Below are 25,187 nucleotides of genomic sequence, written 5' to 3' on the forward strand. Positions count from 1 at the left end.
AATAAGTCAGAGGGAGAAAGTCAAATACCATATGATCTCACTCATAAGTAGAAGATAAAAACAATGACAAACAAACACATAGCAATGGAGACTGGACTGGTGGTTGCCAGAGGGGAAAGGGAGAGGAAAAAGGGGGAAAGGGGTGAGTAGGCACACGTGTGGTGACGGATTATAATTAGTCCTTTTTTTTTTGAGGAAGATTAGCCCTCAGCTGACATCCATTCCCATCTTCCTCCACTTTATATGTGGCTTATAAGCATGTATTGCTAAGTACTGCGTAGGTCTGCACCTGTGATCCAAGCTGGCAAACCCTGGGCAGCGGAAGCAGAATGTGCGAATTTAACCGCTTTGCCACGGGGCCGGCCCCTATAATTAGTCTTTGGGTGGTGAACATAATGTAAACTACTCAGAATTCAAAATGTATTGCGATGTACACTTGAAAGTTATATAATGTTATAAATCAATGTTATGGCAATAAAAAAATCATGTAAAAAAATTTAAAAATAAAAAATAGAAAGATCTTGGATATTAAAAAAAAAGAATTCCTTTTTATTTCTTGTTAAAAATGAGTCTTGACACTGTCCCTCAGACAATAGGACTGAAAGAAAGAGAAAAAAAATGTGCAGAGGGCGTTTTAATATTATAAAGAAGATTATCCATTTCAGAGGGAAGAGTGAGAGAATGAAGTGAATTGTAAACTGTGGTGGCACAGGTAACAGAAATTTCATTTCTCTATATTTAACTTCTCCTTTAGAGGTGTCTACCATTTCACCAAACTTCTCGGAAGATAAGTTCTGCAATGTACACTCAGAATACTGAGAATGGAAATTGCAAGGTATTAGCTTAGATGTATTTTTTCAGAAATAATATTTGACAGGCTGGATGATAAAGTTAATGGCTTGTAGTCCTGATTGATCTCCAATGTAGGGAATGGAGAGAGGAAGTATGAGTTTCTGTTACTTTTAAGAAAACTCAAAGGGGATCTGTGGCATAGTAAGAAATATAGATTTGGTCTCTGCACCTGGTTCCTGATATGAGAGCTTCTAAGACCCTTGGAATCTTTGGAGTGATAAGAATGTCTTTTTGTATGCTAATGAGATGACTCGGAGGGAGCTGGTTGCCAGGGGAACCAGCCATGTGATTAGAGTGTTGGAACTTTCAGCCTCAACCTCCCTCCTTCCCTCACCCCCATCCCCTGAAGGAGGGTGGTGAGGGGCTGGGGATTGAGTTAATTACCAGTGGCTAATAATTGAATCAGTCGGCCTATGTAAAACCCATTACTACATAAAAACCCTAAACAAAGGGGTTCAGAGAGCTCCCAGGTTGGTGAAGACAAGAAGGGCTGGGAAGGTGGTGTGCCCAGAGAGGACATGGAAGCTCTCTATCCCTTCCCACATACCTTACCCTCTGCATCTCGTCCATTTGGCTGTTCCTGAGTTGTATCCTTTATAATAAATGGGTATTAGTAAATAAAGTGGTTTCCCGAGTTCTGTGAGCCATTCTAGCAAATTATCAAACCCAAGGAGGGGGTCGTGGCAACCTGCAATTTCTAGCTGGTTGGTTGGAAGTCAGGAGGCCTGGACTTGAGACTAGCATCTGAAGTGAGTGGCAATCTTGTGGGACTGAGCCATTAACCTGTGGGGCCTTTGCTGACTCCAGGCAGTCATTGTCAGAAGTGTTGAGAGTAGAGAAAAATAGTTTTCCCTTTAGGATATATTTATAAATAAGATTAGGAGAATCTGTTAGGAGAGGAGAGAAAGAAGGTTCTACCTGGTGCAGTGGGAACAAAGACTTAGGTGAGTCCCTTTTTTTCATACATCATTTTTTAGGCAACCCATTTCTCTCTTGTTGAAGTCTCCCCACTGCACCCTAACTCTAAAGGGGAAGAATCCTGGGGGAACCACAGACCTGGGTGGAAGAGAAGCCCCCTTGGGAATTCTGTTGCTTTGTGATCCACTTCACAATGTGTGTTGCAGAAGTCAGGTCCTCTGAAGTTGGGGTGGGTTGGGCTGTGAGGTAAGCGAGGAGCACATAGGATGTCATCTCCACCTCAGCAGAGGGAGCTTGGGGCTCATAAAGATGCTCCACTGATGCCTTGGGTTTCTGAGGTCGTTCCCAATGTGTTGCATTGTCTTAAGGATAAGAATAAAGAAAGAATTAAAATATTGGCATTTAATGTATGATTGTATGTTTCTATCTAGAAATAAATACAATATAACAAAAGCTGAAGTAAGTTTTATACTTCAATCATCATATCCCTAGATTTATTATTCCGGAGTGAAAATCGGAACTTGCTATGATCTGTCTATTGTGGTTGAGGGAAATATCAGGGACAGAAATTTATAAGATTTGAACTGAGCTACTTCAAATGTTGATCTGGTAGAGTTGGAAGAGGAAAAGGCAGCTATGACTTCCTTACTGGTTGGTTCCTTTGCTCCCACCCTAAAATGATTTGGTCATTGTTTTGGCTTTGTTGAAAAAAATTAAAAACCTACTAATTTATTTCAGAAAGTTGTGTTAGAAATAGTAAAACATGGAAGCTATTATTATGGATGACAGTTTCTTTGCTATGGCTCTTAGTAGCTTCTAGTTACTCTGATACATATCCATGTACCATACAGAAAAGTATAAATGTCAGTTGTATTTGTCTTTGTAAATAAACGGAGATTGAAACACCCGAATTCTCCTGTGATGTTACTTTTATCTGTTTTGTTCTGTCTATAATATAATATTCCAGGGAAGGTTTGGGTATATAAGGAGTATTGATTTCTTAATGCATGGATTTGCATAAAAACCTTGGCATTTGTAGTGGTGCAGACCAAAAGGGAGGTTATTTTCAGGAATTCAGTATTCCCCTTTTCCATCCAGTGGAGGTGGGTGAGGAGGAAAACTTAATGTATGCTCTTACGTTCTTTTATAGCTTCCTCCTCAAGTGATTTTAGTATCTCTCTCCTCTTGTCCTGGTCACCTGCCAAGGCAAAAGCATAGGCCAACAGTGCCTTGGTGTAGACATGGCTGCCATGAGCCTCTTCCTGTGTTGTCTTCCAGGCTGACTCCAGGCACAACAGGGCATTGTGGACAACAGGGTGCTGTGAAGGGAGAACAATGGGTATACTGAGTGAAAAGGGGTCTTAGCAGGTCCTGGAATAAATATAAAGACCACAGGATAAGTGATATCAGTGCTTTTCAAATCCATTCATCTCTCTATACATTTCCTGACCATCTTTTTAGAAATCATTCTTTATAGTGGTAAAAAACACATAACCTAATAGAAATCATTCTTTTTTTTTAAAAAAAAATTACTTTCTAATTAAAATGTAAACTGATAAGGGCAGGGCTAGAGCCCTTGTGTTTCAGGATGAGCTCTGGCACATAGTCCAGGTCTTTACTGAATAAGTGAATCCTCCTTGATGAATTGATTAAAGTCCCTATTGTTTTGTCAAATCCATCAGCATCATGAAGAAGGAAAGCTGTCACTTCGCTTTTAGAGGAGCATTATTATAACCATAGGTCAATGGATTCATAGCAATCTGGGAAACTGAGGACATAATGTGGTGCCTACAGTGACTGGGAGAGGAATCTCCAGAAGGGCAATGGTGATATAAGTAGAGAGGGTCACTTCATCTTCTACTCCACCCTGTAAGTATAAGAGAGAGAAAGAGAGATTATTTCTACTTCAGAAAACCCTTTGAAGATATCCACTATCCTCCTGGTCAGTCCTTTCACTTGCATGGTTCCTTGGAAGTTCTCATCTATATCCATCCCTACTCCCAGCCAAGATTCATTTCTTTTTCCTCATGTGGGTTTATTTCCCCACCCTATTGCCCTCTCATACTCCCCAGTCCTTTCCTTCAGGAATTCCCATGTGCTTTCTTCTTATGTACCTTCACCCTTGGACAAATTGCCATGGATTAGTGAGATCAGGAGGCTCAGAACTAGCTTACAAAAGCAGTCACCTTAATGGCATTGTTGAGCAGTGACCCAGAACTCTTGAAACAGCCATCGTTCTTCTGCTTGTTGGAGAGCCAGGTAAGGGCTTGGGTAATGTGTGTTTCATCGATGAAGATGAAAGCTCGAGCCTGAGCAAGAGACTTGAGCACAAAGGCTGTAAGCCTGATGGAGGAAGAAGAGTGGGGGGATGAGGCCACTTGTTTTCGTGTAGCACCTTTACATGCACAGGCTTCGTGGGGACCGCTCAGCACTCATGGAGTCAGTATGAGGAGCTCTGAGTGCTTAGAGCTGGAGAATCTCTCTTTGTTACTCCAGGACACTGTTCACTGTCTTTGGGCTCTATCTGCTGTCAATTCACTATCGAGTGGTTTCAAATGATCCTTACTTTCTTGTTCACTTTCTCATTGCTTCACAGATTCAGGCTCCATCTTCCTTTTTCAGGTGGTTGACTAAAACATGTGCGTGCTCATGCTAGGTTTTCTCCCTTTCATGGATTTTCTATTGTAGATGAGAAAAACCGTCTCTTTTGCAGCTCCTGCTATATGAATCAACCTCTTGGCAATGTTTTCTGCCTCAAAAAATTAAATACTCTCCCTCCACACCTTCCTTCCACCAATCTCCTTTTCATTTATTACCTCTTATTTGCCTGTGTGTTTTGTCTTAGAGTGTGAAGAATGGCTGTAGCCTTTCTAGTCTCAGTTTCTACCATCTCTGGATGCTGGAAAATAACTTAAAGTGCCAGATTTTTTACTTATGATGAGTCTTAGACATGAAAAAGAATAGTTTACAGTGTTGAATCCAAAAGGCATTTCTCAGTCAAGGCAGATAAACTTTGAGATGAGTCTCACTTCTGCCACTAATTATTTGTGCAACCTGATGATGCTTACTAAATAATACTAGGCATAAGTTTCTACCTCTATAACATGAGGTTCATAATATGTAATTTGTAGAGTTTCCATGAGGAATAAGAAGTGTAATGCTTGTACAAAGTCTGTCATATGGGACCCTTTTCTTACCACGTGTTGCCTTTCTTCTTGCCATGTTGGTCCCCAAAGGCACTATAGGAGCCATCTCTGTGTTTGTAGTTCAGCTGCCTCTGATAACCTGGAACAGAAGGTTCAGATGGCCCATGAAGTACCAGTGACACAGCAGAGAAAGAGAAGTTTCCCAAATGTGCAAGCAGATGCCAGAGAAGCCAGAGGTCACTGACATGCCCTAGTTTCTCGGGCATGCAGGACCCACCAATAACACTGCTTTTCTTGCCCAGTGAATGTGAAACCTATTTGTGGAGAGAATATTTACCATAACAAAGTGAAGTTTCTGTCTTTTACTCACCAGCATTGAGATAACCAATGGCCTTGGACTTGATCTCCTGAGTCAGCTGATGGGTTTCATTCAGATATTTGAGTACATAGATATTAGGAGCAAAGAGGACCATGTTCTGTTCTCCACAGCCATAGGGCATCTGGAGGAGATTTTGAGTGTTTTTTATGGCAGAACCTAGTATGTCACCTGGAAATGAAAGATGAGAAGTCAGAACTACTATAACTGGCTAGTATCATTAAAGACATTCATATTAGAGTCACATCTGAAAGATAGCTGACTTGAAGGAATTATAACTAGAATGGAGGGTCAGGTCTGCTGGAAACCAAAGAGAAATTGAGGGAAGAAATAGAGATATGAGAAAGAAGTTGAAAAGCTAAAATGCAGTTAAAAGTAATATTTGAAAAAAAGCTGAGGGGTGGTGGTTGTACCAAGTTCTTCAGAGGCCAAGTGACTCACCCAAAACGGAGAAAGAGGCTCTGGCTGATTCTTCCACTACTTTTGATGGGAGTTTCAGAGACAATTTTTCAGATACTCCGACATCTAGGTAAACAAACAAATCAGACCCAAGAGGATTTATCAATGATGTCTGCTTTTCTGAAAAGTCCAGGGCCAGTGGTTTTAGGAAGGCAGGTTAAACTTGGACTTGTTACTTCCTCAGAAAATGTCCTTGATTCTAATATTCCAAATTTACATTTCCTGGTATTGAGTGGCTTTCCAAGCTATGTCTCATCATCTTTTATTATCCATTGCACTGCAGCTATCCAAAAGAAAGCTCCGCGTTTTCTGTGATATATGATTATCTACTCCTATTGAAGCCTTCTTAAAATGTTTTAAAGCCATATGAAGCTAATGCATTTTTTTTGCCTTGAGTTTTAGCTTATGTATAAGTAGACATCCAACATGTAAGAATAACTGAATGCTTAAAGTAAATATGATTCTTTACTGTTCTAGGGTACTTCTCTCAGTTGCTATGATTTCAGTAGATTTCCCTAGCTACTCAAGGATATTACTTTCAAGGAAGTCCTTGATATGAGTGTGTGTGTGGGAGGGGTGGTAGGTAGATTAGTTTGTAGTGATAAAGTCTCATGAAAGCAGAATTTACCAGAGTAAGGATATATCCTTTATTATTACTGAGTCGCTAAGAGTCAGAATAGACTTGTCGGCACCAAGAACAACAAAGTCTACTCTTGGAAATTTCAGAGATAAGCAAATCTCATTAACCTCCAGTGACTCCCTTCATACCTCTACCTTTCACACAAAAATGTTTTATGATTTTCAATAATTATAAAACAATTTTCTCCAATGTACTACATGCAAGTATGATGTTAGTTTGTCACTTTTGGTGAAATCATTTGCTTTATCTCACCTCTACTATAAGTTTCTTATCACAATAGATTTTAGTTCATGAACTTACTTTATAATGAAAAACTTTAATCAAAATTATTCATTATTTCAACAAATGTGTACTGAGCAACCACTTTGTGCTAGTTATTGTTCTAGACACTGGGAATACAGTTATGAACAAGAATAGACAAGATTCCTGCCCTTGTTAAGTTTGCATTCAGTGAAAGATTTATCTTTTATGATAAATTCCTATCATATCAAATGGCTAGTTCACTGTTATGTATACAGTGGTAAAAGAACAAATAATGTCACAAAGAGGAGAGAAAAAATAATATGACAACCATATTTTCATGATTTGGTACAGTTTATGTATGAAATGTCTTTTACCATAAAAAGCTTAGATTTTACATAAGCTCTAAGATCAGAAATATATGTCCCTTCACCACATCTTCTGTATATTATTCCCATTAGCTTGATACATTTTGACTCTGACTCTTCCTAGCTATTCCTGAGGTCCCTTTTGAAGCCCTGCTTGTGCTGGATGAAGAGGTTCCTGTACTCTAAAGAAAAGAGCTACAAGTGAGGAACGAGTATGTCTCAGTTGAGTCTCGTTGTGCTGTTAATGGCTACGTTAATACAGTTAAGAACCTTGATCCTATGGCACTCAGTTTCTTTGTTTGTCTAATGGGCATGAGGTACTTGATGTCCTGGCTTTCTCATGGGAATATTGCAAAAATCAAATGAGACGATTTGTGTGAAAAAAATTTGTTGTAACTTAAAATGCTATTATCTTCTTATCACTGTTTTGAATGACTCTTACCTGAAGCACAGAGTAAGGAGTTGAAGGCATATTCCTTCTTGATTCCTTCAGGCTTGTGTGGAAAGAAGGAAAAGTCAGAGATGAGAAGGGACTGAGCATCCAAGGGAAAAAAAAATAATATGAGTTTTGAGAGGGGATCTAAAGCTTCCTTACTTGTGAGTGATGGGCTTGAGTTAGATAATTTCTAATATCTATCACAGCAGTAAAGGCCTAAAAGTATGAGATATTTGAGGAGCCTAGGTGATAGAAACAAGAATAAAAAAAGATAAGAGGAAAAAAGAGAGAGGGGTCATGGGAACAGAGGGGAGAGGTGCAAACTAAGGAAAAGAAATAGGTACAAAATATATCTAGTCCGACTTTTAGCTAATGGGAAAATAGCTAAATGGCAAGTGGAAAAACAGAACAAAACACTGACTTTATTTTAATGCATGGACTTGTCATATGCTGTGAAATATGCTGAGTTCATGTATTATCCTATTAATTCTTTTTTACCCAAAGATCAATAATAAAGTCAATAATACTACCGTTTCCTGGACTCAGTATGGCTATCAAGCAAGTCAGGCTTACTCACCTCAACTAATAGAAGTTTGACAACTGTATCTTTCCTCCCAATTTCAGGAACCACGGCCACTTCATTACCACAGAGCTCTGAGGACTGTAGTGTTTCTGCACTCACAGAGAAATTCACATTCCCTGAAAGAAAGGACCTATAGATCAGAGCTTAGATGTCCCAGGGACTTGGTACTATTTAAGTCCCCAATATCTACAAGGTGTCCTATGTTTTGTGAGCACTTCAAAAGCTTGCTCCTTATTTAAGGGGCTGGCAAGTACAGGTACAAAAGAAGCAACAGCTGGAGTCTTCTGCTTGTGGGGCCCAAAAACGAGAACCTAATTTAAGGAACCTTCATATATTCATTATGTTTGAGTAGAGAGCGTTCCTTCAGAGAACTTTCACTCACCTAGTGATTTGGGAGTTACCAGCCAGGACACAGTTTGCCTCCCATTTGAACAGAGGCAGTAAGAATCTTGGTCTTTCTCCACTGGGATAGCCATAAAGTCAAGCGAGGCTTCCAGCTGCACACTCACCTGTAGCCCCACATGGGACAAAGCAACACATGAGATAGGAGTTTAGAAGGGTAACAAGTTGAGGTATGTGATGGGGCAAGTGAAAGAGCCTGGAGTGAATTTTGGTGTTAAAAAGACACTAGGAAGAACACTTTTGGAAAGTATGGAGGAGAAAATGACATAAGCTGCTACTATATACATTAAAAAATTATATAGACTTCATATAGAACATATATATATCTATAAATATTTTCAATATAAATATATGTATTTGTCTATTTTTTATATAGTAAGTTTTTTGGTGCCAGTAATGGAGGATAGGAAAAATCTACAACAGCATGTTGTCCTGAGGAAGTTTATCTACTGGTTTGGACTCATGAGAATTCTCCCAGCTTACTGTGGGGCTGTAGTCCAGTTGGAGTTCCTTCCTTTGTGTTTTTTTTTTTTTAATCCACACACTCATGCATTCACTCAATTAAAAACATGTTGCAAGTTTTATGTATATAAGGCACTTCTAGGATATAAGTGGCTCCTGTCCTCAAGGTGTTTTTGGTTGCAGGACATAGAAGATGCCAAAAAGAAGAATTATGTTACACAGGGTAAATGTGATGAGAGTTAGAGGTTAAGAAAGTGTCATGGGAATTTAGAGGAAGACTTAGAAAACCCATGTAAAAGGATTGAACAGTACTGACTCTTATGTCATTTTTAGGCATTCAGCCTAGATTATAATAAAATATTTTTGAAAACTTTAGAAATGAAAGAAAATTGAGATCTGGAGTTTGCAAGCAATAGTTTCACAATCAGTGTCATATATTTTTGGGAAAAAAAATGCCAGTTATGTCCCTTCTAACTTAGAACCTGATTATTATTGTTGCGGTAATATATGCAACCAGAGTTAGGGGATAGTTCAGTGATCTGGAAGAGGTGTTATGGGCCAAGTGCAATCTTTTGTTCATGCTTAATTTGGTAAGGTCCTTACCCGGATGCATTTGGGAAGGTAGTTCAACACAGTGGCCTTGAGTGTGAAGGCTTCTCCACGGATCACAGAGTAGGGCATTGTGAGTTCCAGGAAGAAAGGCTGAAAGGCTTGGAGAGAGGCAGTTGGAGAGAGACCAAGTCCAGCACCACTGGACAGGCAGAGGGCCCCTGCCTTCCACTCAGTGATGGTATCGGGGACTGTTGCTCCTACTTCGGCCACACCTGATGAGCTGGGGAGGATGGCAATGTGAAGAACAGAAAGTAAGCAAGTGAATTGGTTATTTCCAAGATGGTAACTGATGAGTGTGACCCAATGTCATACTTTTGAGTCCTCTCAAAAAAAAAAGGTATAGAAATTAACACTGTAATCAGGGCCCAAGATGGAAAAGTAAAAGGTATTTCAATGGTTCTGTTTCCCTAACCACAGTCATGCCCCCTACACCACCTCAAAATCTGTACTACCATTAGAAATCTGACTATGGGTTTGAAATTGTCATTGAACTTCCCTCTCTAAAATACCATTTGACAATTTTATAAATTATAATTCTAAAAATGGTTTATTCCCTGTAGGATTGCTTCAAGTTTGCTGTTCAATGTGTCCTTGAACGATGTTAAACATGAGAAAGCTAGATTATAATTAGTTACCATGTTAATTTTCTGGAAGTGCCAGGAATACAAATATGTCTCTAATTAGTGAGTTAATATAATTAGACCAGAGTTTTATAAATTAGCCTGGTCCTGCCTTGAAATGACAGAAATTAATTAGAAAAATAGTTGAAAATAATGAAATCATGTTTTCACATCCAAAGCAAATGCAAAAATGGAAGTTACTCACTTTACCACTACCAAGTCCCAGATCCAGGTTTCAGGGAAATAGTTTCGCACAGTCTCAGTAAATGGCTGTACCCGGAAATTTTCAATCACCTCATTATATTCCACAAAAGGAAGTGCCACTATGAATATTGCAATGGAAGAAAAGAATACACTGTTCTGAGAAAGATATTTCCATAGAATGTGACATGTATGAATATAGTCATGTGGCACATACTGACGTTTTGGTCAATGATGAACCACATATACGATGGCGGTCCCATAAGATTAGTACCATATAGCCTAGGTGTGTAGTAGGCTATACCATCTAAGTTTGTGTAATACACTCTGTGATGTTCACACAATGATGAAATCACCTAACAACACATTTCTCAGAATGTATCCCCGTCATTAAGTGACCTATGACTGTAATGTGGCTAAATATTTAGTTTTCTTGCTAAAATTAAAGTGTTAAAACAATTGCACTGGAAACAATGTGTTGAGTCACTCATTTTTTGGATGGGTAGAATCTATGTCAAAAGTAAAATGGTGAAACTAAGGGGAAAGTATGACCTAGTGAAGCTGGAACTGAAAGGAAAAATGGTGGATATCTTTTGAGTTGGGGTAGCTGGGGAGGGCTTCCAAAAAGAGGGTGTAACTTTCACCTTAGAAGGAGGCAAGAACCATAAGAATGCCCTTCAGGCAACATACCACGTGGCTGTGATAAGAATCATTTGAATAACAAATGACCAGAGCTGAACAACACCAACACTATTATTAGCAGAGAAATTCTTGCAATATTTTTCTTTCTATAGATCCATAGAATCAAACCCAATGTTTTTCTTTCTTTTTTTAAATTAAAAAACATTTTTATTGAGATATTATTGACAATGTTATGTTAGTTTCAGGTGCACAGCTTAGTGATTTGATGTTTATAAACATTACGAAACGATCATGACAATAAGTCTGGTTACCATCTGTCCCCTTATAAAGCTGTTACAATATTATTGACTATATTTCCTATGCCATATATCATATGCTCATGGCTTATTTATTTTATAACTGGAAGTTTGTATCTCTTAATCCCCTTAACCTATTTCACCCATCAGCTTCCCCTTTGGCAACCACTAATTTGTTTTCTCTATCTGAGTCTGTTTCTGCTTTGTTTTGTTTGTTAGTTTGTTTTGCTTTTTAGATTCCACATATAAGTGAAATCATATGATATTTGTCTTTCTCTGTCTGATTTATTTCACTTAGCATTATACCCTCTAGGTCCATCCACATTGTTGCAAAAGGCAAGATTTCATTCTTTTTTATGGCTAATATTCCATTGTGTATGTGTGTATGTATGTATGTATGTATATGCACAAATATATATCACATCTTATTTATTCATTCACTTATCAATGGACACTTAGCTTGTTTCCATATCTTGCTATTGTAATTAATGCTGCAATGAACACAGGGGTACATATATCTTTTGGAATTAGTGTTTTTGTTTTCTTCAGGTAAATACCCAGAAGTGGAATTGCTGGATAGTATGGTAGTTCTATTGTTAATTTTTTGAGGAACCTTGATACTGTTTTCCATAGTGGTTGCACCAATTGACATTCCCACCAACAGTGCACGAGGGTTCTCTTATCTTCACATTCCCACCAACATTTGTTATTTGTTGTCTTTTTGATAAGGCCATTCTGACATGTGTGGGGTGATATTGTATTGTGGTTTTGATTTGCATTTCCCTGATGGTTAGTGATTAGTTGAGCATCTTTTCATGTGCCTGTTGGCTGTCTGTATATCTTCTTTGGAAAAACATCTATTGAGGTCTATGCCCATTTTTTAATTGGATTGTTTATTTCTTTGATATTGACTTGCATCAGTTCTTTATATATTTTTAATATTAACTGCTTATTGGATGTATAATTTGCAAATATTTTCTCCATTCAGTAGGTTGCGTTTTCATTTTTTTGATGATTTTCTTTGCTGTGCAAAAGCTTTTTAGTTTGATGTAATCCCATTTGTTTATTTTTGCTTTTGTTGCCTTTCTCTGAGGAGACATATCTGAAAAAATATTGTTAAGAGCTATGTCAAAGAGCTTACTGCCCATTTTTCTTCTAGGAGTTTTATGATTTCAGGTCTTACATTCAAGTCTTTAATTTATTTTGAATTAATTTTTGTATATGGTATAATATAGTGGTTCAGTTTCATTCTTTTGCATGTAGCTGTCCAGTTTTCCTAACACTGTTATTGAAGAGACTGTCTTTTCCTCCTTGTATATTCTTGCCTCCTTTGTCATAGATTAATTGACAATATATGCATAGGTTTATTTCTCCGCTCTCTATTCTGTTTCATGGATCTATGTGTCTGTTTTTTTGCAAGTACCATACTGTTTTGATTACTATAATTTTGTAGTATAGTTTGAAATCAGGTAGCATAATACCTCCAGTTTTGTTCTTCTTTCTCAAGATTGCTTTGTTGGGGCCGGCCCTGTGGTCAAGAGGTTAAGTTCATGTGCTCTTCTTCAGTGGCCCCGGCTTCGCTGGTTTGGTCCTGGGCGTGGACCTAGTACTGCTCATCAGACCATCCTGTGGTAGCATCTCACATAGGAGAGCTAGAATGACTTACAACTAAGATATACAACTATATACTGGGGCTCTGGGGAGCAAAAAAAAAAGAGAAATATTGGCAACAGATGTTAGCTATGGGCCAATCTTCCTTGCCAAAAAAGCATTAAAAAAAGAAGATTGCTTTGGCTATTCAGAATCTCCTGTGTTCCCATATAAATTTTAGGATTCTTTGTTCCAGTTCTGTGAAAAATGCTATTGGAATTTTGATAGGTATTGCATTGGATCTGTAGATTGCTTTGGGTAGTATGGACATTTAACAACATTAATTCTTCTAATCCATGAGCATGGTATATCTTCATTTATTTGTGATATCTTCAGTCTTTCATCAATATCTTGCAGTTTTCAGAGTACAGATCTCTCACCTCCTTGGTTAAATTTATTCCTAAGGATTTTATTCTTTTTGATGCAGTTGTACATGGGATTGTTTTCTTAATTTCTCTTTCTGATAGTTTGTTATTAGTGTGTAGAAATGCAATAGATTTATGTATATTAATTTTGTATCCACAACTTTATTGAATTCATTTATTAATCTAATAGTGTTTTTTTGGTGGAGTATTTAGGGTGTTCTATATATAGTATCATGTCATCTGCAAGTAGTGACAGTTTTACATCTTCCTTTCAGATTTGGGTGCCTTTTATTTCTTTTTATTGTCTAATTGCTGTGGCTGGGACTTCCAATATTATATTGAATAAAAGCAGCAAGAGGGGGAATTCTTGTTTTGTTCCTGATCTTAGAGGAAAGGCTTTCATCTTGTCACTATTGAGTGTAACATTAGCTGTGGGTTTGTAATATATGGCCTTTATTATGTTGAGGTACGTTCCCTCTATACCCATTTTATTGAGACTTTTTATCATAAATGTATGTTGAATTTTGTCAGATACTTTTCTGCATCTATTGAGATAATCACATGATTTCTATTCTTCATTTTGTTAATGTGGTGTATCATGTTGATTGATTTGAGGATGTTGAACTATTTTTGTATTCATGGAATAAATCCCACTCAGTCATGGTGTATGAACCTTTTAATGTACTGTTGAATTCATTTTGTAAACTTTTGTTGAGGATTTTTGGTCTATGCTCATCAGGGATATTGATTTGTAATTTTCTTTTTTTGTGGTGTCTTTGTCTGGTTTTGGTATCAGGGTAATTCTGGCTTTGTAAAATGAATTTGGAAGCATTCCTTTCTCTTCTATTTTTTGGACAGTTTGAGAAGCATAGGTATTAACTCTCCTTTAAATGTTTTGTAGAATAAACCTGTGAAATCATTTTGTCCTGGACTTTTGTTTTTGGGGAATTTTTTGATACTGATTCAATTTTATTGTGAGTAATCAGTCTATTCAGATTTCCCATTTCTTCCTGATTCAGTCTTGAAAGATTATATATTTCTAGAAATTTATCAATTTTTTCTACGTTGTCCAATTTGTTGGCATATAATTGTAGTAGTCTCACGATCCTTTGTACTTCTGTGGTATCTATTGTAACTTCTCCTTTTTCATTTCTGATTTTATTTATTTGGGCCCTCTCTCTTTTTTTCTTAATGAGTCTGTCTAAAGGTTTATCAATTTTGTTTATCTTTTCAAAGAACCAGCTCTTAGTTTCACTGATTTTTTTCCTTTTTTTTTTCAGTCTCTCTATCATTTCTTTCTGCTCTGATCTTTATTATTTGCTTCCTTCTATTAACTTCGGGCTTTATTCTTCTTTTTCTAGTTCCTTTATATGTAAGGTTAGGTGGTTTATTTGAGATTTTTCTTGTTTCCTAAGGTAGACTTATATCATTATAAACTTCCTTCTTAGAACTGCTTTTGCTGCATCCTATTGATCTTGGAACATTGTGTTTCCATTTTCATTTGTCTTAAGGTATTTTTTTATTTCATCTTTGATTTTTTCATTGACCCATTAGTTGTTTAGTAGCATGGTTTTTAGTCTCCACGTGTTTGTGTTTTTTCCAGTTTTCTTCCCATAATCAATTTTTAGTTTTATAACACTGTGGTCAAAAAAGATTCTTGATGTGATTTCAGTCTTCTTAAATTTATTGAGATTGTTTTGTGGCCTAACATGTGATCCATGCTGGAGAATGTTCCCTGTGCACTTGAAAAAAATGTATATTCTGCAGTTTTTGGATGGAATGTTCTGCCTATATCTATTAAGTTAATCCGGTCTAATGTGTCATTTAAGGCCACTGGTTCCATGTTGATTTTCTGTCTGGATGATCTAGTCATTGATGGGAGTAGAGTATTAAAGTCCCCTACTATTATTGTCAATTTCTCGCATTAAGTTTGTTAATATTTGCTTTATGTATTTAGGTGCTCCTCTGTTGGGTGAATAAATATTTACAAATGTTATATCCTCTTATTGGATTAACCCTTTTATTATTATGTAATATCTTTCTTTATCTTGTGTTACAGCCTTTGTTTTAAAATTTATTTTGTCTGATATAAGTATTGCAACTCCAGCTTTCTTTTTATTTACATTTGCATGGAATATCTTTTTCCATCCTTCCACTTGCAGTCTATGTGTGGCTTTAGATCTGAAGTGAGTCTCTTGTAAGCAGCATATAGACTTTAAAAATGGGTCTTGTTTTTTTATCCATTCAGCCATGCTACGTCTTTTAATTGGAAAATTTAGTTCATTTACATTTAATGTAATTGTTGATAGGTATGTGCTATTGCCATTCTGTTAATTCTTTTTGGCTGTCTTTGTAGTTCTTCTCTATTCCTTTCTTTTTCTCTTCCCTTGTGGTTTGATGACTTTCTTTAGTGTTATGTTTGGATTCTCTTTATTTTTTGTGTATCTACTATAGGTTTTTGGTTTCTGGTTACCATGAGGTTTGTATATATTAACCTATATATATAGCAGTCTACTTTAAGTTGATAGTTGCTTAAGTTTGACCGCATTCTAAAAACTCTACATTTTTACTCCCTCCTCCAAATTTTTGGTTTTGATGTCATATTTTACATCTTTTTATTTTGTATATCCCTTAACTAATTATTGTAGTTATAATTTTATAATATAGTTATAAATTGATTTTACTACTTTTGTCTTTCAACCTTCATACTAGCTTTATAAGTGGTTCATCCAGTACCTTTACTAAATATTTGCCTTTACCAGTGAGATTTTCTCTTTCATGTATACTCTTATTTCAAGTTATGGTCTTTACTTTTCCTCTTAAAGAAGTTCCTTTAACATTTCTCGTAAGGCTGATTTAGTGGTGATGAACTCCTTTTGCTTTTGCTTGTCTGGGAAACACTTTATCTCTCCTTCAGTTCTGAATGATAACCTTGCTGGGTAAAGTATTCTTGGTTGTAAGTGTTTTCCTTTCAGCATCTATGAATATATATTTGAATATATAATTTTGAATATATCATGTCACTCCCTTCTGGCTTGTAAAGTTTCTGCTGAAAAATCCTCTGAGAGTCTTACGGGGGGTTCCCTTGTACATAACAAGTTGTTGTTTGTTTTTCTTCTTGCTGTTTTTAAGATTATCTCTTTAACTTTTGACATTTTAATTATCTTGATGTGTCTTGTGGATCTCTTTGGGCTCATCTTGTTTGGGACTCTCTATGCTTCCTGGATGTAGATGTCTGTTTCCTTCCCCAGGTTAGGGAAGTTTTCAGCCATTATTTCTTCAAGTAAGCTTTCTGCCCCTTTCTCTCTCTCTTCTCCTTCTGGGACTTCCATAATGCAAAGGTTATTACACTTGATATTGTCCCAGTGGTCCCCTAGACTGTCTCCATTTTTCATAACTCTTTTTTCTTTTGCTGTTTTGGTTGGGTGATTTCCACTAACCTGTCTTTGAAGTTGCTGATCTGTTCTTCTGTATCATCTATTCTGCTGTTGATTCCATCTACTGCATTTTTTATTTCAGTTATTGTATTCTTGAGTTCTGATTTATTCTTTTTATATTTTCTCTTTGTTGAAGTTTTTGCTTTGTTCATTCATTCTTCTCCTGAGTTCAGTGAGCATCTTTATGACCAGTACTTTGAACTCTTTGTCTGGTAGATTGCTTATCTCTGTTTAGTTTAGTTCTTTTTATGATGTTTTGCTTTGTTCTTTGTTTGGAAAATATTTCTTTGTCTTCTCATTTTGCCTAATTCTCTGTATTTGTTTCTATGTATCAGCTAAATCATTTACCTATCCTGGTCGGGAAAGTGTGGCCTTATGTAGGAGATTTCCTGTGGGGTCCAGAAGTGCAATCTTCCCTGGTCACTTGGGCCAGGGACTCAATAGATGTCCCCTGTGTGGGCTGTGTGTGCCCTTCTGTTGTGGCAGGGCTGTGGCTGTGGTGCATTGGTGTGCGAGGCTCACTCTCAGACCAGCTGTGGGGTAGAGTCACAACTTCTGGGGCATGTTGCTGGGCTGTGCTGACCCCCTGCCCATCTGCGAGTCATGTTTGTGACTGCTGTGGCTAGTTGGCGTGCTGTCAAACACAATGTTTTGACATCTACTTTTAATTCATATAAAAAGCAAGAAAAGAAAAAAGCACGAACTTTTGAACCAAAAAGAGACAAAAGGGAAAAGTTCCCCTCAAGTATATTCCTTTGGTAGGGCAAAGGAAAATCATGACACCAGAATCATTACATTGGCTTTGAGTTGTACTGGCAGGAAATGAAAATCCTAGAATTAGTAACAGAGGTTCTCTGGCCTGCATTTTCTCAGAACATGTACACGTATAGATTCAGCATTAAGGCCTTTAACAAAGTATTTCCTTCATAACTTGACTTATTTTCAGAAATAACTTGGAAAGAGCAGATATAACAAAAAGATTCTATACAGAGATTGTTTCCCCATTCCTCTCTTGTTTTGAAATTTTTGCATTTGTACAGCTTCATTTCTCTAGATATTCTACCATGGCCACTGACCTCTTAACTTGGCCTCTGACTTTCTATTTACCTTTCATTCTTCAGTGTTTTCTAGTGCCTCAGTTCTCCACTCAGTAGCTTAAGTATCTGCAGATGTGCTGGCCAATTTATCTATTACATACAGTAGGCACAGTGCCTAGGCCTCTGAAACGTTTAGGGATCCATGAAAATGTTTTAATTTCTTTTCAAATCAAGATGAAAAAATGAATACAGTCCAGCCTGAATTATATTTGTCTTTATACCAACATAGTTGTAAAACAATTTTTAATATTTTTTTATGAAAGTAGGGACCCACAAAGGCAAGAAAATCTGGGGCTTAAGAAAGTCTTAATGTATCCTGCATGGATGCCATATTTTGCATATTTATTTTCAATTTCTCCAGTTTCTCCAGACCACTGCCATTAGCAGCATATTACAAGCCTTAGTTTATAATTTGTAATAATTTTTACAACCAGTTAATCTTCCTCTGTAATATGATCACTTTCCTTTTCTTCTCTTATTATCTTCCACTAACTATGTTACTTTGGTTTTCCTGTCCAATTCTCTTACAATGTCCAGTCTTATGTATTATTGTTGCATGAAAAATGGCTAACTCCTTTGATAATAACTTCCTAAGTATTTCTCCCAAATACTTTTTTTAGCTTTTTTCTTCACCAGCTAAATGTGACCCTTAACTTATCAAATCAAGTTCGGTGCCTTGTTGTCCATAAAATAGTGTCAAATGATTTTCTATTTACTGTTCAAGTAGGATCAAGATGAGTAATTTATCTTACCCTCATAAATACTTTAGATTATCTTCACTATTCACAGACAGAAAGCACTAAATTAACACTTTCATTTTCATGCTTAAGCTATATCTGTATCTTATTATTTCTATCACTCACTAGCTCAGCTTTTTCTCCCCCTTCACTGGGCTTGGTTCCTCTATGATTGTCTTTCTTTAGCTGATCCTCAAGAGCAAAGTTATCTACACCATACAGTGTCATGTGCAAATGTAATATGTGGTTTCTCTTAAAGATGTTTAAGCAATGTTTTCTCAAGAAATTTCCCTAGGGATTTCAGATTATCTCATACTACATCATTGTATGTTTAATTCTCATTAAACATTAATGAAATATATAAATCAAAATAATTCTGGTAAACTCGCATACCCTAGAAAATTTCTTATATTGAATATAGTCTCTTCTGGCCTTGGACTCCCATTATTATTTTCTTTTCATTTATTCTTTATCTATAAACTTGATCATATGTGTATCCTTGTGATCCAATCATTTTGAGAAGCACATGTTCAAAATCTGTATCATCTTCTGTTTGAAATGCATTTTATACTTTGAATGCATTTATTTTATTTTGGAATAGAGGAATGATGTTTTGAAAACAGGTTGGCTGTGCTATGAGTTTATTTATAGACTAGCACTTTAAGTTTGGTTAGAAATCAAAGACTATAAGAAACAATTCTTTAAGTAGTTGTTATCCTAAGACTATATTGTAATCACATCACATAATATCTCATATGAATATCTCACATCATATTAATGTAAAATGTAATAAGGAAATTTAGAGAACATTTATTTTAATTCCCTCATTTTACCAAACAAAATTGAGGCTGAAAGAAGAGAATTGACTTGCCGCAAGCCACACATCAGGATTTTTGGCTCCTAATTGAATTTTTTTTTTTTTACTATGCCAATGAAAATAATTTATTGAAAGACAATATTTTGGAGAATGTTGAAAAGGGTGGGTAGAATCAGAAAGGAAAATGTTTGGTTGTGAACTCTGAAAATAAATAACCTGGGAGTAAGACTGAAGTTTTAAAAAATTGAAGACGTGGTTAGAAAATAGAATGACTACAGGGTGCTTCATTTGCAGTGCAATTTGACTTAAAACTTTTTTCTTTTCCTTTGTTACTCTTTCCTTTGCCTGAAATGTCTTTTTTTCTTTTCTCCTGTCTCTCATGCATTGTCAAAATTCTCTTCCTTCCATATGACACATCTCTTCTATGAAAAATTTTCCGACTCCCCAGAATTATTCTTGTTTGTCCACCTATTGTAGTAATTTTTACATTTTACCTTACTGTCTATCGTTTTGGTTGTTGGGTGGCAATGTAGTGTTCACCTCAATCAAAAGAAGTGGCTCCAGTTCTCGTTGTTCCACTTACTATCTCCATGACTTTGGGCAAGTAATTTGGCCCATGTAATCTTAGGTTATTTCTCCTTGGTATGGACAATATGCTTGCTCAACCATTTCATTTTCATCATCTTTGCTAAATAGTTAACATTTCCCTTAATACAAAACTTAAACTAATTTGTTATTTTACCTGGAGGTTGGTGAATTATATCATCAGGGCAAAATTTGGGATGTTTAATCTTCAAGTTGGTGAATACCTTTAAGTCCATGCTCTGGAAAGAAAACGATTATCAAATCAAACATAAGTATTTAAAATTACATAAAAACCCCCCTTTGTATAAAAAAATTATCATACCCAATTAATAACATTATAATTTTACATAATCAAGAAGAGTAATAGAATACTTGATGCAGTAGTGTGATAATAGAAATTTATTCTTTGAAGACTTTTCAAATTTTGTTCCTCATATCCTTTAGCATGGCAAAGCTGACCATTGTAAAGTTAGTGTTGTAAAGCCACAGAGGATGTTGAAAGGAACACAAGATTCATCAGAAGTGTGTCTTGGCCTCGGCTCTGCTATAATTAGCTATGTCACTTAAGCAAGTCACTTAACCTATGTTTCAGATTCCTCAGCAGAAAAACAATGACCCAGAAGGGGCACTTTCTAATATTCTTTATTAATATAGTATTCTATTAATCTTAAATAATTCACAAGGCAGAATATTAATGGATAAAATGGGCTTTACCCTCATGAAGCTGTAAACATCTTCTTCATTGCTGTGTGACACTGAAGAGTACATGAGTCCATCAATAGAGACATTATCACGTTTGATACAGTCTTTTTGGTCCTCTTTCTGCTGATTTGAACTATGAATGAAGTCAGCAAAATCCTTTGCAGGTAGCAGATTATATACCTATAAAAAATGAGGAAAGAGGGGGAAAACTCTTTCTTGTCTTTTCTTGAATGATACTCACTGAAAAGAAAAGAGCCAGTATGATCACTACCAATCATTTCTCGAGTGTATCCATGATCTATAAAAAAGATTTGTAGATATTTTCTTTTGAACAGTGTTTTGTTCTAAAGGTGTTTACCATGCTCAAGAAAAGACTAAAAATATTCCAAGTACCCAAGACTAACAGGAACATTAAGAGAGAGCTCAAAGACAAATTCTGTACCTTATGTTTGAGAGAGATATTATTTCTAATAAAATTTAATGTAAAATTTAAATTCAATAATATATGTTTGTAATATAATATAAATCGGTCAGTAATAGACTTTCACTATGTGAAAGAGTGAAACAAGTTTTGTGAGTCTTATCCTCAAGAAACACATAGATTTAGTTAGGTTTGTAATCTAAATAGGCAGAAGGTAATCTTGCCACTATTAAAAGGATTATATCCACCTACTTTTACCCTTACGTATAGGAAAAATGAACTCCTGTTCTAATGGGAAATAAATCATCACTTGTCATCTATCTATGTCAGATCAGTGTAATCCAAGACATTATTCATGGTATGTGAAGTCTACCATTTTTTTATCCAATGATGATCCAAAAGTCTCAGTTATTTCATAAATGCTCAAATATAAGATGTGATTTTCTGTTTTCCGCCAAATTATTGCTCAGAAAAGAGAATTTCACCTTATATTTTAGTAGTCTTTACAACGTTTTTCATAGTATAGAACCTTCTCTCAAATACTTTATGTCCACCTAAGTTGTCTGAGATATGGCTCTAGCTGGTCATCTTACCTCAAGCCACTAGTAGTACTCATTCACATAAAAAATAAGCTGTTTGGGTGTTTTACTTTTCATTCTTCATATAGGTGTATATTCATGATCTTAACCATATAAACATTTACTCTATTGCTTTTTAGAGACTTGATTAGAGCAATAATTTTCTCAAGGACTACTGAGAAATGTAGCTATTTGTTGAATAACTTGAATTATGCAAGCTAAGAATTGTTTATTGCTTTTTACATGCTTAACAAAACAGTCTGGCTGGCAATCCATTAGTGTTACACAGACTTCCCGTGTCCAAAGAATAGTAAAAAAATTTGCATTTCCACTTTTGAAAAATGCGAAATCTAAAAATTTCTCTTTGTGTAACCTTCTTGATAGAAAATAGAGACTTAAGATTCAAAGTATTTTATTCTTAAGAGATGTAAAAAGTCAGACTAAATTGAAATAAAAATGAAAATGTCAAGATACAAAATATTTGATGGACTTTGAGGTTATTATGCTAAGTGAAATAAGTCAGACAGAGAAAGACAAATACTGTATGATTCACTCATATGTGGAAGATAAACAAACAAGCAAACACATGGATACAGAGACCAGGTTAGCAGTTACCAGGAGAAAAGGGGGTGAGGGGAGGGTGAAAAGGGCAGAGGGGCACATGTGTATGATGATGGATGGCAACTACACTTTTGTTGGTCAACACAATGCACACGATGCAGTCTATACAGAAGTTGAAATATAATGATGTACACCTGAAGTTTATACAATATTATAAAGCAATGTGACCTCAATAAAAAAATAAATAAAATAATAAAGTGCCATATCTTAGACAATTTAGGTGGAAATAAAGATGATATGCTCTGGAAAATTATTAGATAATATAATATCATCAAGTTGAAGACACTGGCATCAGAAATTAATGCGAAGAGTTTGAATAAAATTGTTTCATGAAATGTAAGAGTGGGAAAAACCATATTTCTAAATTAGTAAATATCTTAATGTAATGTTGATTTTGAATATGTGTGGTTAAATAATATAAACAAATTATAAGTGGATATTGAAATAACTTATCTATGATTATCAAGGTTTATAAATTTAAGTTGGCAGAGTTTTTTCTTTTTTGGTTTCTTTTCATTAAGAAAATATAGAATCAATATATATCCCAAGTCACCTTATATTTGGCATTCAGACATGTCCCCAGGCACATGACTTTAGTGGTTATTCCACTAATATCGTGGGGAGTATTAATAAGAACAGAGATACAAATGTGCTGAAAGATGTACCCTAATATTAGGAGGAACCAATCAATGGCCCAAAGATAGCTCCCAAAGAGAAAGTTCCTCATCCCATATTCTCCATTGTCATTTATCTCAAGGGAACTTTTTGCTGCCATAATGAACTCTCTTTTCCTTTGTGGACTATTTTTATGCTTTTAGGAGTCACTGATAATGATAGGTAAGGATTGGAAAGCATTTGGGGGATAGCTCTAGATATGACAATACTTAAATGAATAGATAACCATGGAAATAATTTTATGTCAACAGTCGTCAGTGTGTTAGCTACAAATTGAGATTGTCTGTTGTCTGACTCATGTTATACTACATCATACACACACACACACACACACACACACGTGCTTCAGTCTTAACTATGCATAAACAGATAATGATCATCAGTAAATTTTCCAACATAAATGACAGAGACCAAAACAAGCTGACAAAACAAAGTCAGAGGAAACAATGGCAATGCAGAAAGCAAAAGAAAACTCCAAAAGGAAAAGAAAAACCCTATAATATCTTCATAGAGATGGAAAAAGATATTGCATCTATGAAACAAGAATATGACACTCTCAAAATAAAATAATCAGAGAATAATAAGTAACTTTGAAAATTAGGGATGAGAAACCTAATTTAAAACAAAATCTGTAAGTGATAAAAAGTAAATTTTGAGGAAATCTCTCAGAAAGAAAAAGAAAATAGGAGAGAAAAGATAAGAATATTAGAGGATCTATCCAGGAGATCCAATATCTGACTAGCAGCAATTTCAGACAAAAAAAGCAGAGAAATTGAGAAGAGAAAATAAAAAATAAAGAAAATTTCTGGGAGCTGGCCCTGTGGCTGAGTGGTTAAGTTCACGTGCTCTGCTTTGGTGGCCCAGGGTTTCGCTGGTTCAGGTCCTGGGAATGGACACGGCACTGCTCATCAGGCCATGCTGAGGCAGCGTCCCGCATAGCACAGCCAGAAGGACCTCCAACTAGAATATATGGCTGTGTGCTGGGGAGCTTTGGGGAGAAGAAGAAAAAAAAGAAGATTGGCAACAGTTGCTAGCTCAGGTGCCAATCTTTAAAAAAAAAAAGAAAATGTCCTAGAACCAAAGGATATTAACCTCTAGATCAGATTTTTTAAACTTGGGATCCACAGACTCTAGAGGGGTTCAGGGTTAGAATTTAGAGGTTTGTAAGTTTGGATGGGAAAACTACATCTTTATTTTCTTAAATATTTAACTGAAATTTAACATTTCTTTCAATTATTAATCTAAGTTACAGGCCACAGGAGTGTCAGCAGTACTCATGACTTTGTTACCAACAGAAATCATGGATATTTTTATATTATGTTATAGTTGATCAGATATCTTGAAAAATTATCTACACTCATCGCTTCTTCAAAATTATAGTAGCTATTAAACAAGTCTTTGATTGCTATCTTCCCATATAAAAATACTTATGCAACATGGCTGGCCAACATTTAGGCAACTCTGCACCAAGTCGTCTTTCAACCACTGAACACTGAAGTTGCACGTTCTTGCACTGGTGACCCTGACTTTACGTGGCTTTCCAGTAGTTCCTATCCACAATTAGTTGTTAGCCAATATGTGGAAGGATGTGAGTTAAAGATAACCCCATGGTGTAGTGTTGCTATTTAGGCTAAGACATGACAGTGTCCATATTTACTCATATTCAGCACTTGCTAACTCATATGTTAGATGAATTGTGTTATTTAATGTGATAATAAAGAAGCACATATGTTACTTCATCAAATAAAAATATTTTGAAAATTGTACTTCCTTTTGTATTCCTATGTATTTTATTTTATGCATTTAAACAATATTCATAGCCTTCACCAGACTGTAGTCAGTGTCCATGGCTCTCAAAAAAGTTAGAATCTATGCTCTTGATTGAAATAACTCATTGAATGTTCAGTATAATAATGTCCATCATAATAAATGAAGCAAGACCCTTCCCATGATTGTGGCTTCTCAGGGCACCAGACATAAAAAAAGATTTTGAAAGGTTCCAGAGAGAAAATAAAGAACAATACAAAGTACAAAGACAGAATTAGAATGGCATTGTGCATCTCAGTAACAATTTTGGGATCTAGAAAGCCATGGAGCTAATGTCCTCAAAACTCTCTGTGAAAATGATTACCTAACTAAAGTTCTTTACTAAGTCAAAGTATTAATTAATTGTTAGGGTAAATAAAGAGATTCACAGTTCCCAAAAAAGTTTACCTCCCATGCTCTCTTTCTCAGAAAATTACTGAAGG

At 35.9% G+C, this 25,187-nt stretch overlaps 1 protein-coding gene across 3 annotated transcripts in view; it reads right to left on the bottom strand.

Moving 5' to 3' along the window:
- LOC100061656 (alpha-2-macroglobulin) overlaps positions 1–25,187 on the bottom strand; it is a 71,935-nt gene that overhangs the window by 21,896 nt on the left and 24,852 nt on the right. For all 3 annotated transcript variants that reach the window (XM_014740695.3, XM_070270987.1, XM_014740696.3), the window contains 14 exons: positions 20,656–20,823; positions 20,099–20,180; positions 10,320–10,437; positions 9,486–9,714; positions 8,401–8,527; positions 8,013–8,134; positions 7,442–7,493; positions 5,734–5,817; positions 5,287–5,463; positions 4,968–5,055; positions 3,957–4,113; positions 3,563–3,637; positions 2,909–3,089; positions 1,909–2,132 (listed from right to left, as the gene is read on the bottom strand). In XM_014740695.3, the coding sequence (XP_014596181.1) occupies positions 1,909–2,132; positions 2,909–3,089; positions 3,563–3,637; positions 3,957–4,113; positions 4,968–5,055; positions 5,287–5,463; positions 5,734–5,817; positions 7,442–7,493; positions 8,013–8,134; positions 8,401–8,527; positions 9,486–9,714; positions 10,320–10,437; positions 20,099–20,180; positions 20,656–20,823 (1,884 nt within the window). The remainder of the gene's footprint in view (positions 1–1,908; positions 2,133–2,908; positions 3,090–3,562; positions 3,638–3,956; positions 4,114–4,967; positions 5,056–5,286; positions 5,464–5,733; positions 5,818–7,441; positions 7,494–8,012; positions 8,135–8,400; positions 8,528–9,485; positions 9,715–10,319; positions 10,438–20,098; positions 20,181–20,655; positions 20,824–25,187) is intronic.

The sequence above is a fragment of the Equus caballus genome, chromosome 6, assembly GCF_041296265.1.
Source record: "Equus caballus isolate H_3958 breed thoroughbred chromosome 6, TB-T2T, whole genome shotgun sequence".
NCBI lineage: Eukaryota > Metazoa > Chordata > Mammalia > Perissodactyla > Equidae > Equus > Equus caballus.